The sequence below is a fragment of the Eublepharis macularius genome, chromosome 2 (assembly GCF_028583425.1).
Source record: "Eublepharis macularius isolate TG4126 chromosome 2, MPM_Emac_v1.0, whole genome shotgun sequence".
Lineage (NCBI taxonomy): Eukaryota > Metazoa > Chordata > Lepidosauria > Squamata > Eublepharidae > Eublepharis > Eublepharis macularius.
Genome location: NC_072791.1, coordinates 67,449,685 through 67,465,388, shown reverse-complemented (window position 1 = coordinate 67,465,388; position 15,704 = coordinate 67,449,685). Strand labels below are relative to the sequence as shown.

At 44.9% G+C, this 15,704-nt stretch overlaps 1 protein-coding gene across 2 annotated transcripts in view; it reads right to left on the bottom strand.

Annotated features, from left to right (window-relative positions):
* The window catches only part of LOC129324625 (MAX gene-associated protein-like), a 112,212-nt gene that overhangs the window by 35,816 nt on the left and 60,692 nt on the right, over nt 1-15,704 (bottom strand). For both annotated transcript variants that reach the window (XM_054971965.1, XM_054971966.1), the window contains exon 15: nt 8,886-9,182. In XM_054971965.1, coding sequence (XP_054827940.1) covers nt 8,886-9,182 — 297 coding nt within the window. The remainder of the gene's footprint in view (nt 1-8,885; nt 9,183-15,704) is intronic.

Below are 15,704 nucleotides of genomic sequence, written 5' to 3'. Positions count from 1 at the left end.
GACGAACCGATTGTGTGGTGGAAATCTTACCCGGAGCCTCGCTGCCCAAAGGCCGGCTGTACCCTATGAGTCTCCAGGAAAGAGAAGAACTCAGAAAGTTCATTGACACTAATCTTCAAAGAGGATTTATCCGTCCAGCCAACAGTCCCCATGCAGCGCCAGTCCTCTTCGTAAAAAAGAAAGACGGAGGACTTAGGCTATGCACAGACTTCAGAGGACTTAATGCTGTTTCAACCAACAACGCCTACCCTATCCCGCTCGTCCGGGATCTTCTCAACGTCGTGGCTCAAGGTAAGATCTTTACAAAACTAGATTTGAAAGAAGCTTACTTCCATGTTCGTATTAAGGCTGGGGACGAGTGGAAAACAGCTTTTAACACATCCCTCGGGCAATATGAATACTTAGTTATGCCGTTTGGCTTGACAGGAGCACCCTCTGTGTTTATGTCCATGATAAATGAAGTGCTACATGAATTTCTCTATAAAGGAGTGGTGGTGTACCTAGATGATGTGTTAATTTATTCAGAATCAGAAGAAGAGCATATAAAATTGGTCAAAAAGGTTCTGGCCACCTTAATGAATAACAAACTGCCTATTAAATTGTCAAAATGTGAATTCCATAAAACTGAACTGACTTACCTTGGTTACTGTATATCCCAAAATGGCTTAAGAATGGATCCGGCTAAGATACAGGCGATCCAGGAATGGCAAACTCCCACTACCCGTAAAGAACTGCAATCTTTCTTGGGGTTTGCCAACTTTTACCGGGAATTTATTGCAAACTTCGCGCAAATCGCGCTTCCCCTGACTGAACTGTTGAAAACTAAAGACAAGGGGAATCTAGCAAAAAAGCCCAACTCTAAATTACAATGGACGCCTGATTGCCAGTTGGCCTTTGAACGCTTGAAAATGCAATTCATTACAGAACCAGTGCTCCGCCACCCCGACGAAAACTACCCCTTCATAGTACAGGTCGACGCCAGCGATACAGCAATTGGGGGAGTACTATTGCAGAAGGGGGAGGATGAGAAGCTTCGGCCTTGTGCGTTTCTGTCCAGAAAGTTTTCCGAGGCGGAAAGGAATTGGAATGTGTGGGAGAAGGAAGCTTTTGCAGTGAAGGCTGCCCTCACTAATTGGCGGCATTGGCTGGAGGGGGCGCGCCACCCATTCGAAGTTTGGACAGACCATAAAAACTTGGAAGCCCTCCGAAGCCCCCGCCGTCTAAATGCCAAACAATTACGGTGGGCCGAATTTTTCTCCAAATTCAAGTTCACCTTGAACTTCCTACCGGGGAAAACCAATTTTCTTGCAGATGCCCTTTCGCGCATGCCCCAACATAAAAGCAAAAGGGAGGAGACTATAGATACAGTCTTCTCACCTACGCAATTGGGAGGCGTTGTAACTACACGCAGCCGCATGACGCCACCCCTCCCTACCGGTTCCCAGGAATGGAAATCGAAACTTAAGACTGAAGTGGAAAGGGAGGGGGATAGAGCACCCAAAGCTAAACTGAATCAATCCCAACAAGGGGATTGGCTAGCAGGAAACCGCTTTTATGTGCCCGACAGTATGCGGAAGGAGGTTTTACAGCGATGCCATGATGCCCCCACCGCAGGGCACTACGGTTATGTGAAGACGCTACATTTAATACAACGGCAATTCTGGTGGCCGGGCATGCGCAAAGACATTTCCCAATATGTTGCTTCCTGCCCCATTTGCCTCAGTGCCAAAACCCGTAAAGGAAAACCTCCAGGTCTACTGCAACCCTTAGAAACACCAAGCAGACCCTGGGAGACAATCTCAATGGACTTTATCACTGATTTACCAGTCTCCAAGGGTCACAACTGCATTCTAGTGGTAGCGGATCTCTTTTCTAAACAAGCTCATTTCATCCCCTGTACCACCATACCCACCGCTTGAAAATTGGCAGAACTATTTCTAAAACACATTGTGAAATTACATTCTTTTCCGTCCAAGGTGATTTCGGATCGCGGTGGACAGTTCGTTGCCAACTTCTGGCGGGAGCTTTTGCAGATGTTGAACATTGAGCAGGGAATCAGTTCAAGCCACCACCCACAAACCGACGGGCAGTCGGAAAAGACTAATCAAATCTTAGAGCAATTCCTTCGTTGTTACATCAATTTCCAACAAGACAACTAGGTAGACCTTCTCCCTTTGGCAGAGTTTTCATACAACAGAGATCTCTCAGTGTCCATCTCTGTCTTTTGGTGCTACACCTCTGAAGATGCCAGCCACAGCTGCTGGCGAAACGTCAGGAACTACAATGCCAAGACCACGGCAATACAGCCCGGAAAACTCACAACAACCATCGTTCTCCGGCCGTGAAAGCCTTCGACAATACAAAGTGACTGTTGCTGTGAATTTACCCAAAAACCTTCGCCATGTCCATGACACCTTCCATGTCAGCCTGCTGAAGAAGGCTCCAACAGATGATAGATGGCACGTCAAAGCCCCACCTATCCCTACATTGATAGATGACCAAATTCACTATGAGGTACAACAGATTCTGGACTCTAAAATCAAACGTAATCAGTTGTTCTACCTCATCAGATGGAAGGACTTTGACTCTGGATTCGACGAGTGGGTGAATTCTGTACATGTTCATGCCCCTAGATTAGTTAAAGCTTTTCATACTCGCTATCCATATAAACCTGGGGGGGATTTATTTTAGAGGGGCAGAATGTCAGGTTCAATGTATATATGAGCTGCGCAGACTCCATTTTCTAATGCTTCTAGTGTCTAAGTGCTTTCTCCACAGGTGCACATGTTCCCATGCAGACTTCTCACCGAAAGGGGATGTTTTGTCTACCAACGTTCCACCCAAGATTGGCCTTGGAGATGTCCAACTTCCCAAGTCTGAGAGCTGTTGTTTTGAGAACTATGGGGGGAGGCTGATTCAGCTGGGAACTGTTACTTTGTACCTTATGCTTTTATCCTCATTGGTAACAATGCTCTTGTACCATCCTGAATCCTCTATTCAGGCCAGTGGACTATAATGAACTATTTCTGCAGTAAAGTTTCCTTATTCAAACAATGGACTCTTGTTTGCTTCTAAAGGGAAATCTGTAGGAAGGACATTATCTAGCCACAGTCTGACAGTCCATCCCCCTGGCCAGGAAAAGAACTATCCCATAGGCCGACGTTAAGCATGGCACCTTTTTTTGAGTGTCACTTCTTGGCCTGGGGTGGCGGAGGTCCTCTGGCTGCCACCAGTGGGCGGTGATGCCAAGGTAGCTGTGATGGCAGCTGCTCCAAAGGTCTGCTGTAAAGTGTATGGTACCGCCTTTGGCAGGCCGACAGCTCGCTGAACACCGTGTCTCGCATGCACTGGTAGAGGGCAGGCAGGACTCGATGGCTAATGGTGCGCCGTGACGGCATGGAGAACCATGGGGCAAAATGCTGAAGCATCCTGCGGAAGCCCACGTCCTCCACAACGGACAGGGGGAATCCTTGTAGGATAATCATCTCTGCCACAACGCGAATGCCCGCCTCCTGAGCCCTTGACCTCATCCTTTTTAGCGGCACTGTCCCTAACTCCGAGGAAACAACTTCCGTGAGCACAGTCTGCCTGAGCATTCCGCTGCCACCAGCATCACCCTTAGGGAAAGGCTTCTTGATTGGGGTGGATTCCGGTGACCCTCCCACCAATCCCTAGCCAGAAGAGCTGGTAGCCCTCTTTCTTTCTCCCCCCAAAGGATGTGTCAGTGGCCGAGGACGGAGACCACAGGTTTGGGTGGTGCATCTTCAGGTGCCTAGTCAGGACCATTGACGACAGGTGCTTCAGGTAATTGCCTCTGGGCACCAGGGCACCACAGGCACGGCACCGCACCACACGGGAGTCATTAGGAAGGGTCCAAAAGTGCCTCCATACGGCGAGGTTAAAATGTAGCCCACTAACTGCTCCAAGGGAAGGAGGATGAAGAGTTACAGCAGGCTGCGCTGTGAAGCTTTCCTTGGAAGACGGAGTGAGGGGTGGACTTCAGCCAGGGACAGCAACAGCAGTTTGGAATGGGGATGGGCTGGATGTTTCGTCAAACTCAAACCATTCCTTCATGGATCCCTGCCCCTCCTCCTCCTCAAAAAGTTTTAAGAGCCCCTCTTCCCCCAGTGGCAAGACCTCTTTGACCTCCTCATCACCTACCACAGGTGTATCTTGGGGAGGAGGAGTTTCAGTTGCCCCTGAGCCCCAAAAAGTACTGCTTTCTGCGGTGCAACCGGGACAATCTTTGCACTTCCCCCCAACACCCTTGGCCCCAGCACAAAGCTTCATTGAGCCAGCAAACAACAATTGAGGAGAGAAAACACTGTGAGCCATCAGCAGAGGTACCGACCACAGAGCTTGGCCGCAGAGCCTGGCAGCAGCCCTGGAACCAGAGGCAGGGGGGATAGATCCCTAGCCCAGCACTCCCAGAGACCTGACCAGATCAGGCACCAATAATCAGTGTGAGCCCTCAGCCGAGGTGCCCACTGAGCTTGGCTCCAGGGCCAGGCAGCAGCCCTGGAACCAGAGGGAGGGGCTAGAGCCCTAGCCCAGCACTCCCAGAGACCTGAACAGATCAGGCACTAGTACTAATAATGTGAGCCTTCAGCCGAGGTGCCCACTGAGCTTGGCCCCAGAGCCAGGCAGCAGCCCTGGAACCGGAAGGAGGGGGTAGAGCCCTAGCCCAGCACTCCCAGAGACCTGACCTGATCAGGCACTAAAAATAATGTGAGCCCTCAGCCGAGGTGCCCACTGAGCTTGGCCCCAGGGCCTGGCAGCAGCCCTGGAACCAGAGGAGATAGGTCCCTATTCCCCCCACACTTAAAAGCGTCAGGTTCCAATGCACTCTCCCTTTCTCTCTCTCGAAAGAACACTATCAAGTACAGCAACAGCTCTCTCTCCCACCTGCTGCTTGCTGAAACTGAAAGTGAGAGCATGCAGCATGCTCCCTTTTATAAGCAGAGGTCTCAGAGGGAAAAGCAGGAGGTCTGTGGTTGGCAGTCAGAACTGCCTAACAGGGTTTGCGGGGATGAGATTGGAGTTCTCATTGCTACAGTACACCCCTTCCCCCCCCCGCTCTTTGCAGCCATGTATCCAATTTTGAGGTCCACACTTGGAAGGAAGACCTGCCCATCAAGGTAAGTTGGTTTTAGATTGGGGTTTCCAGGGCGACAGAAAGAGTGCAGACAGTGTTCAGGCAGTCTCTGCCTCGGTTGTCAAGGGAATTGATTGAAGGCGCCAGAATGTCTAGCTTCCCGAACAAGGGACGAATGCACAAACAAGGCTTAGAAACGACCACCCATTCGTCCAAAATGTCATCGCACGAACGGCTCATTCGCGAACAGCCAAGCGTGATGTTCCTGGCTTTTTTCCGTTCATAATTCTGTTCATGCCCATGTCTACTTGGCAGTAGCATGTGCAAAAAGGATCTAGGCGTCTTAGTAGACCATACACTGAACATGAGTCAGCAGTGTGATGTGGTAGCTAAGAAGGCAACTTCTGTATCAACGGAAGTATGCTGAGATCACACGAAATGATGATATTGCTCTACTCTGCTCTGGTTAGGTCTCACCTGAAGTAGTGTGTTCAGTTTTGGGCACCACAATTTAAGAAGGATATAGACAAGCTGGACTGTGTCCAGAGGAGGGCAACAAAGATGGTGAGGGGTCTAGAGACCAAGTTCTATGAGGAAAGGTTGAAGGAGTTCGGTCGTTTAGCCTGGAGAGGAGACGACTGAGAGGTGATATGATAACCATCTTCAAGTACTTGAAGGGCTGTCATATAGAGGATGGCGTGGAGTTGTTTTCCTTTGCCCCAGAAGGTTGGACCAGTACCAATGGGCTGAAATTAAATCAAACGAGTTTTCGGCTAAACATCAGGAAGAACTTCCTGACAGTTAGAGCAGTCCCTTAGTGGAACAGGCTTCATCAGGAGGTGGTGGGCTCTCCATTGGAGGTTTTTAAGCAGAGGTTAGAGGGCCAATCTGACAGTAATGCTGATTCCGTGAACCTGGGCAGATGATGAGAGGGAGGGCAGAAAGGGTTACAACACTGATTATTTCTCATGGCCCCTTCTTACATGCCCAGAGTAATGCTGATAGCAACTTTGGGGTCAGGAAGCAATTTTCTCCAGGTCAGTTTGACTGGGGATCATGGAGGTGTTTTGCCATCTTCTGGATATGGAGCATGAGTCACTGGGGGTGTGGGGGGAGGTAGTTGTGAATTTCCTTCATTGTGCAGAGGGTTGGACTAGATGACCCTGGAGATCCCTTCCAACTCTATGATTCTAAGATTTTTACAACAGTTATCTATGTTAACAATGAATATGATTAGCATAAACATATATAGTAATCATATAAAGACACTAGGTATTACTGGAGATCTACAATGTGACTGGATATAATTATCACGAACTGAAGGAACTCCCTTATATTAAGTGAGACTGGAATATTCATATTAGTATTGTCCCTGCTGATTGGGAGTGGGTCATCAATGGTAAACTGTTATCTTTTGGAACACTGAAAATGTAAGGGATGATATATCAGCTACTGTCCAAGTTTCGAGAGAGGAAAATTTGAACTATAATCATAGCTTACTTTCTAATGACAGCCGCTGTGGTATAGTAGCTAGAGAGATGGACTACCCAGGGACGATTCCCCTCTCTGCCAGGGAAGCTCGTTGGATGACCCTGGGCCAGTCACAAATTGTCTAACCTACTTCACAGGGCTTGTTGTGAAGAAAATTGAGAGGATGATGTAAACCACTTTGGGCCCCCATTGGGAAGAAAGACAGGTTAAAATAAAAATCTTAATTCCTCCTTTCCCTGTTTTTGTCACTATTACTTTAATTAAAAATTGAAAAAAAAACATTTAAGGGATGCAGGCACTTTACTTCGAACAAACTGCTTTTCAAGCTGTGCAATAACTGAAGAGTTTCTCATAGTCAGTGGCTCAAACAACACAAACAGGAAGCAGTTTCTGCTCCTTCTCAGCCTCATTTGCAATGTGCATTTACATCTGTTCCTGCCCTCTAGTTCCTTCAATACTCAAGTACACTGGAAGTAAAATAAGGATTGGTTTTGAAGAGCCTCATACTGGTGCAAAATCTTGTACTGTGCTGATGTGAAAAGGTAAAAAAGAATCACATGCAGGAAGAGAGCTGTGATTCTCGAAAGCTTATGCTACAATAAAGTTAGTCAGTCTTAAAGCCACTACTGGACTCTACTATTTTGCAATTACAGACTAACACGGCTAACTCCTCTGGATCTGTAAAAACCAGGACTCTTCTGAAGTAATTAGTTTCCCAGGGAGAGATATTTTTCCCCCCAAAGAAGAAAAACTTATATTGAGTCAGACTGGAATGCTTTTGGGGAAGGCTGCATATATAAGCACCTGCAAGTACTAAATGGAAAAGACTGGGCCTCCTACACATATCTATTTTAAAGGGAACATTTTTACATGTGTATCCTTCACATTTGATGGAATGAACATGCGCTTTTTTACAGATACCCATCAGAAACTGACCACCATTTAAGAAGTTAGGAACAAAAAGTTAGGATTTAAAAAAAATCCTAATTTTAAATATATGCTAATGGAATCTGAGGATGAGACTTGAGAAGGAAAGGTATTTCGGAAAGCTTGATGAAATGTCAATTCATGTATACAGAAGCAGTGAAAATGCAAACTCCATGCTGGTGATTATCAGGAATTAAAAAAAATTAAACAGCCAATTTTTAAATGTCCCTGTATAGACTGATGATGGAGCCTCATTTGGAATTCTGTGAGCAGTTCTGAGGGCAATCGAGATGATTAAAGACCTAGAGCAGATCTATAAGGAAAGTCTAAAAAAATTAGGGCTTTTCAGTTTAGAAAAAAGGTAATTACAGGGAGGACATGACAGATTTATAAAATGTATGGTATGGGGACAAAGAACTTTTTCTCTCACACACATAATATTCCACGTCAGGGGCACACAGTGAAATTGATGGGCAACAGAATCAGACTGATCCAAAGGAAATACTTCTTTACTCAATGAGTGATTAAACTACAGATTTCATTTCCAGTAGATGTAATGATAGCCATGGGTTTCAATAGCTTTAAAAGGCGGTTAGGTAGATTTATGGAGGTTAAGTCCATCAATGTCTACTAGGCATGCTCACTAGGCAACAAATCTCTGAATACCAGTGCTAAGAGGCACCATCAGGGCCTTGCCCTTAATGCTCTATCCGTTGGCCCTCCAAAGCAACTGGAGTAGCAGCTCTTAAATGTTGATATGACAAAGGGAAAGTTGAATGTGAAGGAAGACTTTGCAAAGCACAATGGAAAGGGGACAGAAATCATAAGAAGTCATTTGTACTAAGTATTTGCAAATACAGTATTTTAGGTTATGGCAGAGATGATACTGTACAGTGTAGAATGTTTTCTTTTAAAATATACAGTATGATTCTTCAGTAACACATTTTTTAAAATATTAAACATTTCAACATACAAGCTAATACTAAGTGTATAAATTAAGATTTCGACCAGATATTTTATATGTGCACTGTACTGAACATATTGTTTTAAATAAATTGGAGTTTGAAGCCATAATGAAAACATAATACACAGTAGTTTGGCATGTACAGACAGAGCAGTAATAAAAAGGAAATAATGGCCCTAAACAGATTATTTTTGTCGTGTGAGAAAAAACTCATGCCAACCCCATTCTTCTACTGTACTGGTGCATGGGCACCTCCACCACAGCCACTACCCCAGTGAAAAGATGGAAGACATATTGTTCTTTTCCCCATTACGCTGCATCTCTATGCTCTAGGGAAAATTGATGGACAATTCTAGCAGACTATATTTATTGAACCCTGGAAAGCATAACAAGATTTTGATTCTGTACCTGGATTACGGAACATTACAGGTGATAAACTAGTTTGGGGTCCTGCAGGTTGGAGCTGATGCAGAGGAACCAGCTGGATAATCTGCCCATTGGGATGTCGGTAGAGATTCACACCACCAGGATTCCTTAATGGCTGCAAAATCATTCTTTTCCCTTGAGCAAGCTGTGTGTTTTGTGGAGGTCGCAATGCAGGAGACCCCTGATGTACTGGAATTAAAAGCAGTCGTGGTCCCATACGCTTCTCTGCTACAGGAGATAATCTCGGAGGACTTGTAACTGGAGATACAGGTGCTGCACCTGCAATATTAGGGAAAAAACCTTAATATTTATACATATAGCAATAGCCATTATGAGATTTTACAAAACAGCTTTATTAATCAAATCCATTGTCAATTTAGTTCAGTATAAAGTGTCCATCAGCAGCTAGCCAGGCATTTCTGGGAAGCTTTCAAGTATGCCATAAAAGAGATTTGTTCCTAGCAACTATTTCTTAATAATCAACACAGCTTAATGTTGGTTTCATGAAACCAGAAAAGGGTTAAAAACATTTTATTATTACTATTGACATTTAAACAAAAACATTCTTCGAAATGTGTATCTACATTATATATAGGAATTACCTAATCTTGTATATTGTTTTATGTTAAAAAATGTCATACTGCATATTTTGAGTAAAATCTTGTTTTTGGTTTCACTCTTTCTAAAAGGCAAAAAAAAAAAACCCCTATGAAAACCCCTAAGAAAAACATTTGAAAGTCCTTGGGGTTTTTCATGCTATACATTTTGAGAAATCTTGCCTTAAAGGACATTCAACTCAGAATGTTTTCCCCTAGTGCTCCCTCAAATTTCTGTTTTTCCATCAGAAATATTGAGTGGGGGGGGGCGCTGAGGAGAAGTGGAAAACCTGTCATGTACATGATACATTATAACTACCCGTCTACATGTCCCCCACCCGCTTAGCCCATCAAGCAGGAACGTAATCAGTATCAGGATGGGAGTATCAGGATGGAGCTGCCCCAAGGCCGTTGCGTCGAGCCATCCGAGATAAGGCCTCCGCCGTATTGGAATCTGGAAAGCAATAGGGGAACAGGTGCACAAGGCTACTGCAACATACTAGCTAGATTGTGGGACAGTATGGAGGGACTGTGGGCAACAGACCTGACAAGAAGGCTGCAGATGGAGCTGTTCCCCTAGGGAGTTGTGAGCTGCTGGACCTCATAGGCCAAGAAGATACAAGCCTTGATCTATCTGGCAATTGTGGATTTGGAGCCTCTCTTCCCTTGGGTTGAATGAGATGAAGAGGTAGTTTGAGCAATGGAAGGAAGAGGTCACACAATGTAACTTTACATTCAGCTTGTGCTAGTCCTTTTCCACAGGATGCTCAGGATGTGGTATGATGATATGCTGATTCCTGTGGAAAGCTGTGTCCACTTTTGAGATGAAGGAAGGATGTTTTTAGAATGATGGTGTCCTTTTGGAAGAAGCAAAGCTGTCATCTGATTGACAGGACAGAGTACTCTGAAATTCTTCTAGATGAGGTAATGGCCACTATGAATGAAAGAATCCTCAGTGGAACAGTTTTGAGAGGTTCCATAGAAGGCCAAGCAAAATCTGGACATCCTTGTGGAGGTCCTAAGAAGGGAAGGAAGACTCAATTGAAAAACCACTTAATATCCATTCTGCTGGGGGCTGAGAATAGAGGGCAGAGCTGCTAATACTCCTGAATATGTTAGGTGAAAAGTCCTTCTTCAGACCATTATGCAGAACACTATCATAATCAGAAATCCCTACTGATTCAGGGTTGACAGACTTCCTGCATGACCATCTGGTTAAGCATTCCAGTAGGTTTCATATTCCTCTACCAACACAACAACAGGATTTGAGTCCAGTGGCACCTTTAGAGACCAACAAGATTTTCAGGGTATAAGCTACTGAGAATCGTTCTATTTGCCCTGGGTTACCTGGTAGCTGCTGTGGGATCCCTAGCCAAGGAGACTTGAACCTGTGGTTCTCTCTATCTGGGGAGGTTTTGGAAAGTGTACAGCTTTTTGTAGGTTGGAGTCCTAGAGCCACCACAGGAAGGATCTGCAAACCTTCCACAGTAGAGACATCCATTTGTGTTGTTTCTGAAGGATGCTGTCTTGATGTGGAAGCAAGATGTGAATAGTCCCTAGCCCAAAGGACGATTTCCAGGCAAGAGCTCAAACTCAAAATACAGGCTAGGAGCAACAGATCCACCACTGTTGCTTAACAGACCACACTGAGGGCTGTCTCCAAAAAACATTTCCCACAGTAAGAGAAGAAGCTTTAGTTTGTCTGTGGACATAGTGATCTGCTGTAACATTTGGCTAAAGCACTGGAAAATGGATCACCAAGAACTGCATGGTATTTAGCTAGCATCTGCCAAGAGTGCCAAGATTTAGCAGAGTCCATTTGAGTCTGGTCAGGTCTGGTTTAGGATCCTAGAGAAATACTTTTATCCACAGTTCTGCAGCTCTGGTGCAGAAAGAGGCAACAAGCTGGCTCTGGGGGAGAAGGCTGAAGTTGCTTGGGCTTTTTAAAGGATTCACTCCTTCTTTCCATCTCCCACGTTCCTTGGAGCATTGTGGCCAGCTTTAGGAAGGACCACACCCAAGATTAGATTAGCTACAGTGGCATACTCCAGGTTTCAGGGCTTTCACAGTAGCCAACAGAAGAAACTAGTTTCTTATACAAACAAAACAGGGTTACACTCACTTGTAACTGTTGTTCATCAAGTATCTTCAACGTAGGCATAAACTGGGACTGCATAGATGCAGGCCAACCACAGAGAAAAAAATTCAAATTCTAAAGCCCTGCAAGGGGACACTCCCTCCTCACAGAGCATGCATGGTTCATTTCCTAAAAAGATGCATGTTGTAAGGCAGAGCACCTTCATTCCCTCCATTTTCCTAAGCTGCCAGAACCAAACCATCAAATAAAGACAAGAGAGCTCACAGCAGGGCAAGAGGGAGGGAATGTGAACCTGCACAGAAGATTCTCGACAAACAACAGTTACAGGTAAGCATAACCGTTTGCCTTACTGTATCTGTCTGTGCAGTCCCATATTGGGAGTACAGCAAGCTACTGACTAATGGAGGAAGGGTAAGCCTGTTAGTTAAATAAGGAATGTAGTATTGCTGTTCTACCCACTGATTCTCTTCTGCAATTTCTATCAACATAGTATCTGTCAAAGGTATCCACTGAAGACCATGTTGCAGCTTAGCAGATATCACAGAGAACACCCCAAAGGAAAGTGGTGGACGTGGCTTGCACCCTGGTAGAATGGGCTCTAATTGCAATAGGACACAAGACACCAGCTTGTGCATAGCAGTTTAATGGCTGCTACTATTCGTCTTGATAAAGGCTGTAGAGAATGTATTGTCGAAGGCTTTCACGGCCGGAGAACGATGGCTGTTGTGGGTTTTCCGGGCTGTACTGCCGTGGTCAAGACCACTTCCAAAAATCCACAAGCCAGAACGCCCTCCCCCGGGCCGCCCAATTATCTCTGGCTCTAATTCTATCCTAGAACCCTTATCACGATATTTGGACCATTTCTTGCAACCTCTGGTTATAGAGACGCCTGCTTATTTAAAGGACACCATGTCTCTAATTTCACTTATTGAATCTGTGGAGGCCCCACCAATGCTATACCTAATGTCTCTTGATGTTAGGTCATTATATACTTCTATTCCGCATGATGAGGCAAGATTAGTGGTACAGGATGCCCTCCTACTACGTGACGTGCAACACCCCTCCACCCCATTTCTTTTTAACATCTTGGACATTATCCTGGAAAAGAATTATTTTAGATTCAATAATAACTACTATTTCCAGTTGAAGGGGGTGGCGATGGGATGCGCAGCTTCTCCCAGCATTGCGAACATCTTTCTGTCCGCATTAGAGAAAAAATGGGTGTTTAATGACGAGAGGAATCCATTTAAAGACTCGATTATTCTATACAGGCGGTACATAGATGACATCATCGTCCTACTAAAGCGTGGGGATGTCGCTGATGAACTTGGGAACTGGTTTAATTCCCTGCATCCAGACATTAAGTTTACTTGGAATGGGAGTTCCAAGAGTCTTGATTACCTAGACGTTACTATTTATCGCGAGAATAACAGACTGGCAGTACGCCCTTTTAGAAAGCCCACGGACCGGTGTTCATATCTACACTACCAGTCCTTCCATCCGAGGGGCCTAAAGGACAATATCCCCTTGGGGCAATTCTTGCGGTTAAAACGGAATTCCACTAACTCTTGCTTTTATAAATCTAGTGGCCGCGATCTAGGGAAGAGTTTTGCAGCAAGAGGCTATCCCCAGTACATCATTGAACGGGCAAAACAAGGCTCAGACGCCACCGATCGAGCTGACCTACTGACACCCAGACAAAGAAGGGTGGATAGTAAAATTAAATGGGGCCTTGAGTACACTCCATTGGCCCCTAAAATAACATCTATTATTAGGCAACACTGGCACATCATCAGTGGCGTCCGTGGATGTGAATTAGGGCTGTCAGTTGGCTTTAGACGCACACGGTCAATTGGAGATATTGTGATGAGATCGGAATTCTCCAGCAACCCGGCTTCTAGCAATTTGCCGAAGGGCCACTTTGCATGTGGCTCATGCAGCGTATGTAGCCTTATGGTCAAGGTAGAACAAATAATGCCTGATCATCGTTCCCGTGGACATTCCTTTTCGAACTGTAAGTCAGAAAATGTAGTGTATGTCATCCAGTGTAAGTGCCCTTTACTGTATGTAGGGAGCACTATCCGCCCTTTAAGGATCAGGATACAAGAACACCTGTCTAGAATTAGGAATCAAGTTTGGGAAGCACCCCTTGTTAACCACTTCCATGAGCAGAAACATCTTCCGAATGATTTTAAAGTCTCAGTAATTGACGCCCTTGATTGCCCCTTTGCCCCTGATCAGACTAAATTACTGTTACGTTTGGAATCTAAATGGATTTTCCAGTTAAACTCCCTGTCACCTAATGGTTTGAATTCGGAGATTAATTTTTCCTGTTTTCTATAAGTTTTTGGACTTTTGCAAGGATCCTCCCTCGCCCTCTTGGACTCCTCCTCTCTGTGGATATATGTAGCAGTAGTCCTTCCCATTGTCACATGTCCGTGAATTATGTTTTCGGAGGAACGGTGGGAGAGTTTGCTTTTGTGCTGGTTACATACTGTGAGTTTTTTTCCATTTTTGTCTACTGCTTTAAGTAAAATTTGTGGATATTTGTTTATTGTTAATTTTTCTTTCGCAGTATGTTCAGTCCGAACTGTATTACGCCCTGGAGGAAGTGAGGAGTGGTACTCACGAAACGGGTTAATGTTATTTGCCTGCAAACCCCCGTCGGCGTTGTTTTCTACATGTTTTTGACTTCATGGACTGTTAATGAATAATATTTGGCACAAGCCCCCACCTGCCGATTCTTCTCTGTTAATTTTGGCATTCGCACTTTAACTGGTGGATTTGTTCCGGACAGTGAAGACTTGTAATCACCTTATATTTGCTAATGATTGGACTCTGTATTGATGCACTTTTGAATGATATTGTATAATCTATTATGTACTTATGCATGTACTTATAGCACTTCTGCACTTTGTAATATATGAAATTGGAGTATACTTTGGCTTTTGATTGTTTTAAGCCCTGGTCTGTTGTTTCCATTTCTCTTGTGCCGGGGTTGCCCTTGGTATTTCTGGATTGGTGGTCAAGACCACGGCAATATAGCCCGGAAAACCCACAACAGCCATCGCTGTAGAGAATGTCCAACCATTGCATGGTCCAGCATAACAAAAAGGCCTTTAGACTTTCTGAACTGTTTGGTTCTATTCAGATACAATAATTAAGCTCTTCTAATGTCCAATCTGTGTAAAGTACATTCAAAGCCAGAGCCAGATGAAGGGAAAAAAGCAGGTAAGGTAATGTATTGGGAGTCCCAATTTGGGACAGGTGAAATTTTGAAATAACTTTAGAAAGAAACTACACAATAGTGTGTAAAACCACCTTTTCAGGTTAAAATTGTGTGAAAGGAGAATCATCTCTGAGAGCAGCCAGTTCCCCAACTCATCTGATGCGATGACAACTACAAAGCTCCCCTTCCAGAACAACAGGAGTAACATGCAGGAAGACGCAAGTTCAAAAGAGAAGTGTAAGTTTCATCAACAGCAAGGGCAGGCTCCACTGCAGGACTGGGGTGGAAAAACTGTTTGGAAATGTTGTGTGTGGAGGGGAAACAGTTCTCCTATCTACTGGTTCATGAAAGGCCAATACCACAGCCAAGAGAACCTTAAAAGATGCAAACTGATAAGCACTCACTGGATAAAGCTAACTAGTAGTCAAGAATCATGGCTACAGTGCAGTAAAAAGATAATCCTCCTCTTTGAGCAACCCAGTAAGCAAATCTGTTTCATTTGTGACATATGAGGTGCAAACAGATACCTTGCGGGTGTTCAGAATAACCTGTGTCACCTCCCTGGAGAAAGTGGCTGTGGTGGATTGAGTAATCATACCATTAGTTTGTGTCAGGCTACATCATGGTGAAATATGTGGTTCCTGCAAAGGTCTAGCTTGAGGGGTAGGTGCATGTATTGTCCCTCAGCATGGTGAGGAGGGTAAGAAACCATTCCTGTTGGGGCCCAAAGGGGACTAATATTCAGTGTGTTCTAAAATCCTGAATACTGCACAACACCCTGGTAAGGAGAGGGATAGGGGCAAAGGCATAAAAGAGCCCATGGGTCCAGCAGATTTGGAGTGCATCCCCAAGAGATTTGGGGGTCATTGTGCATACCT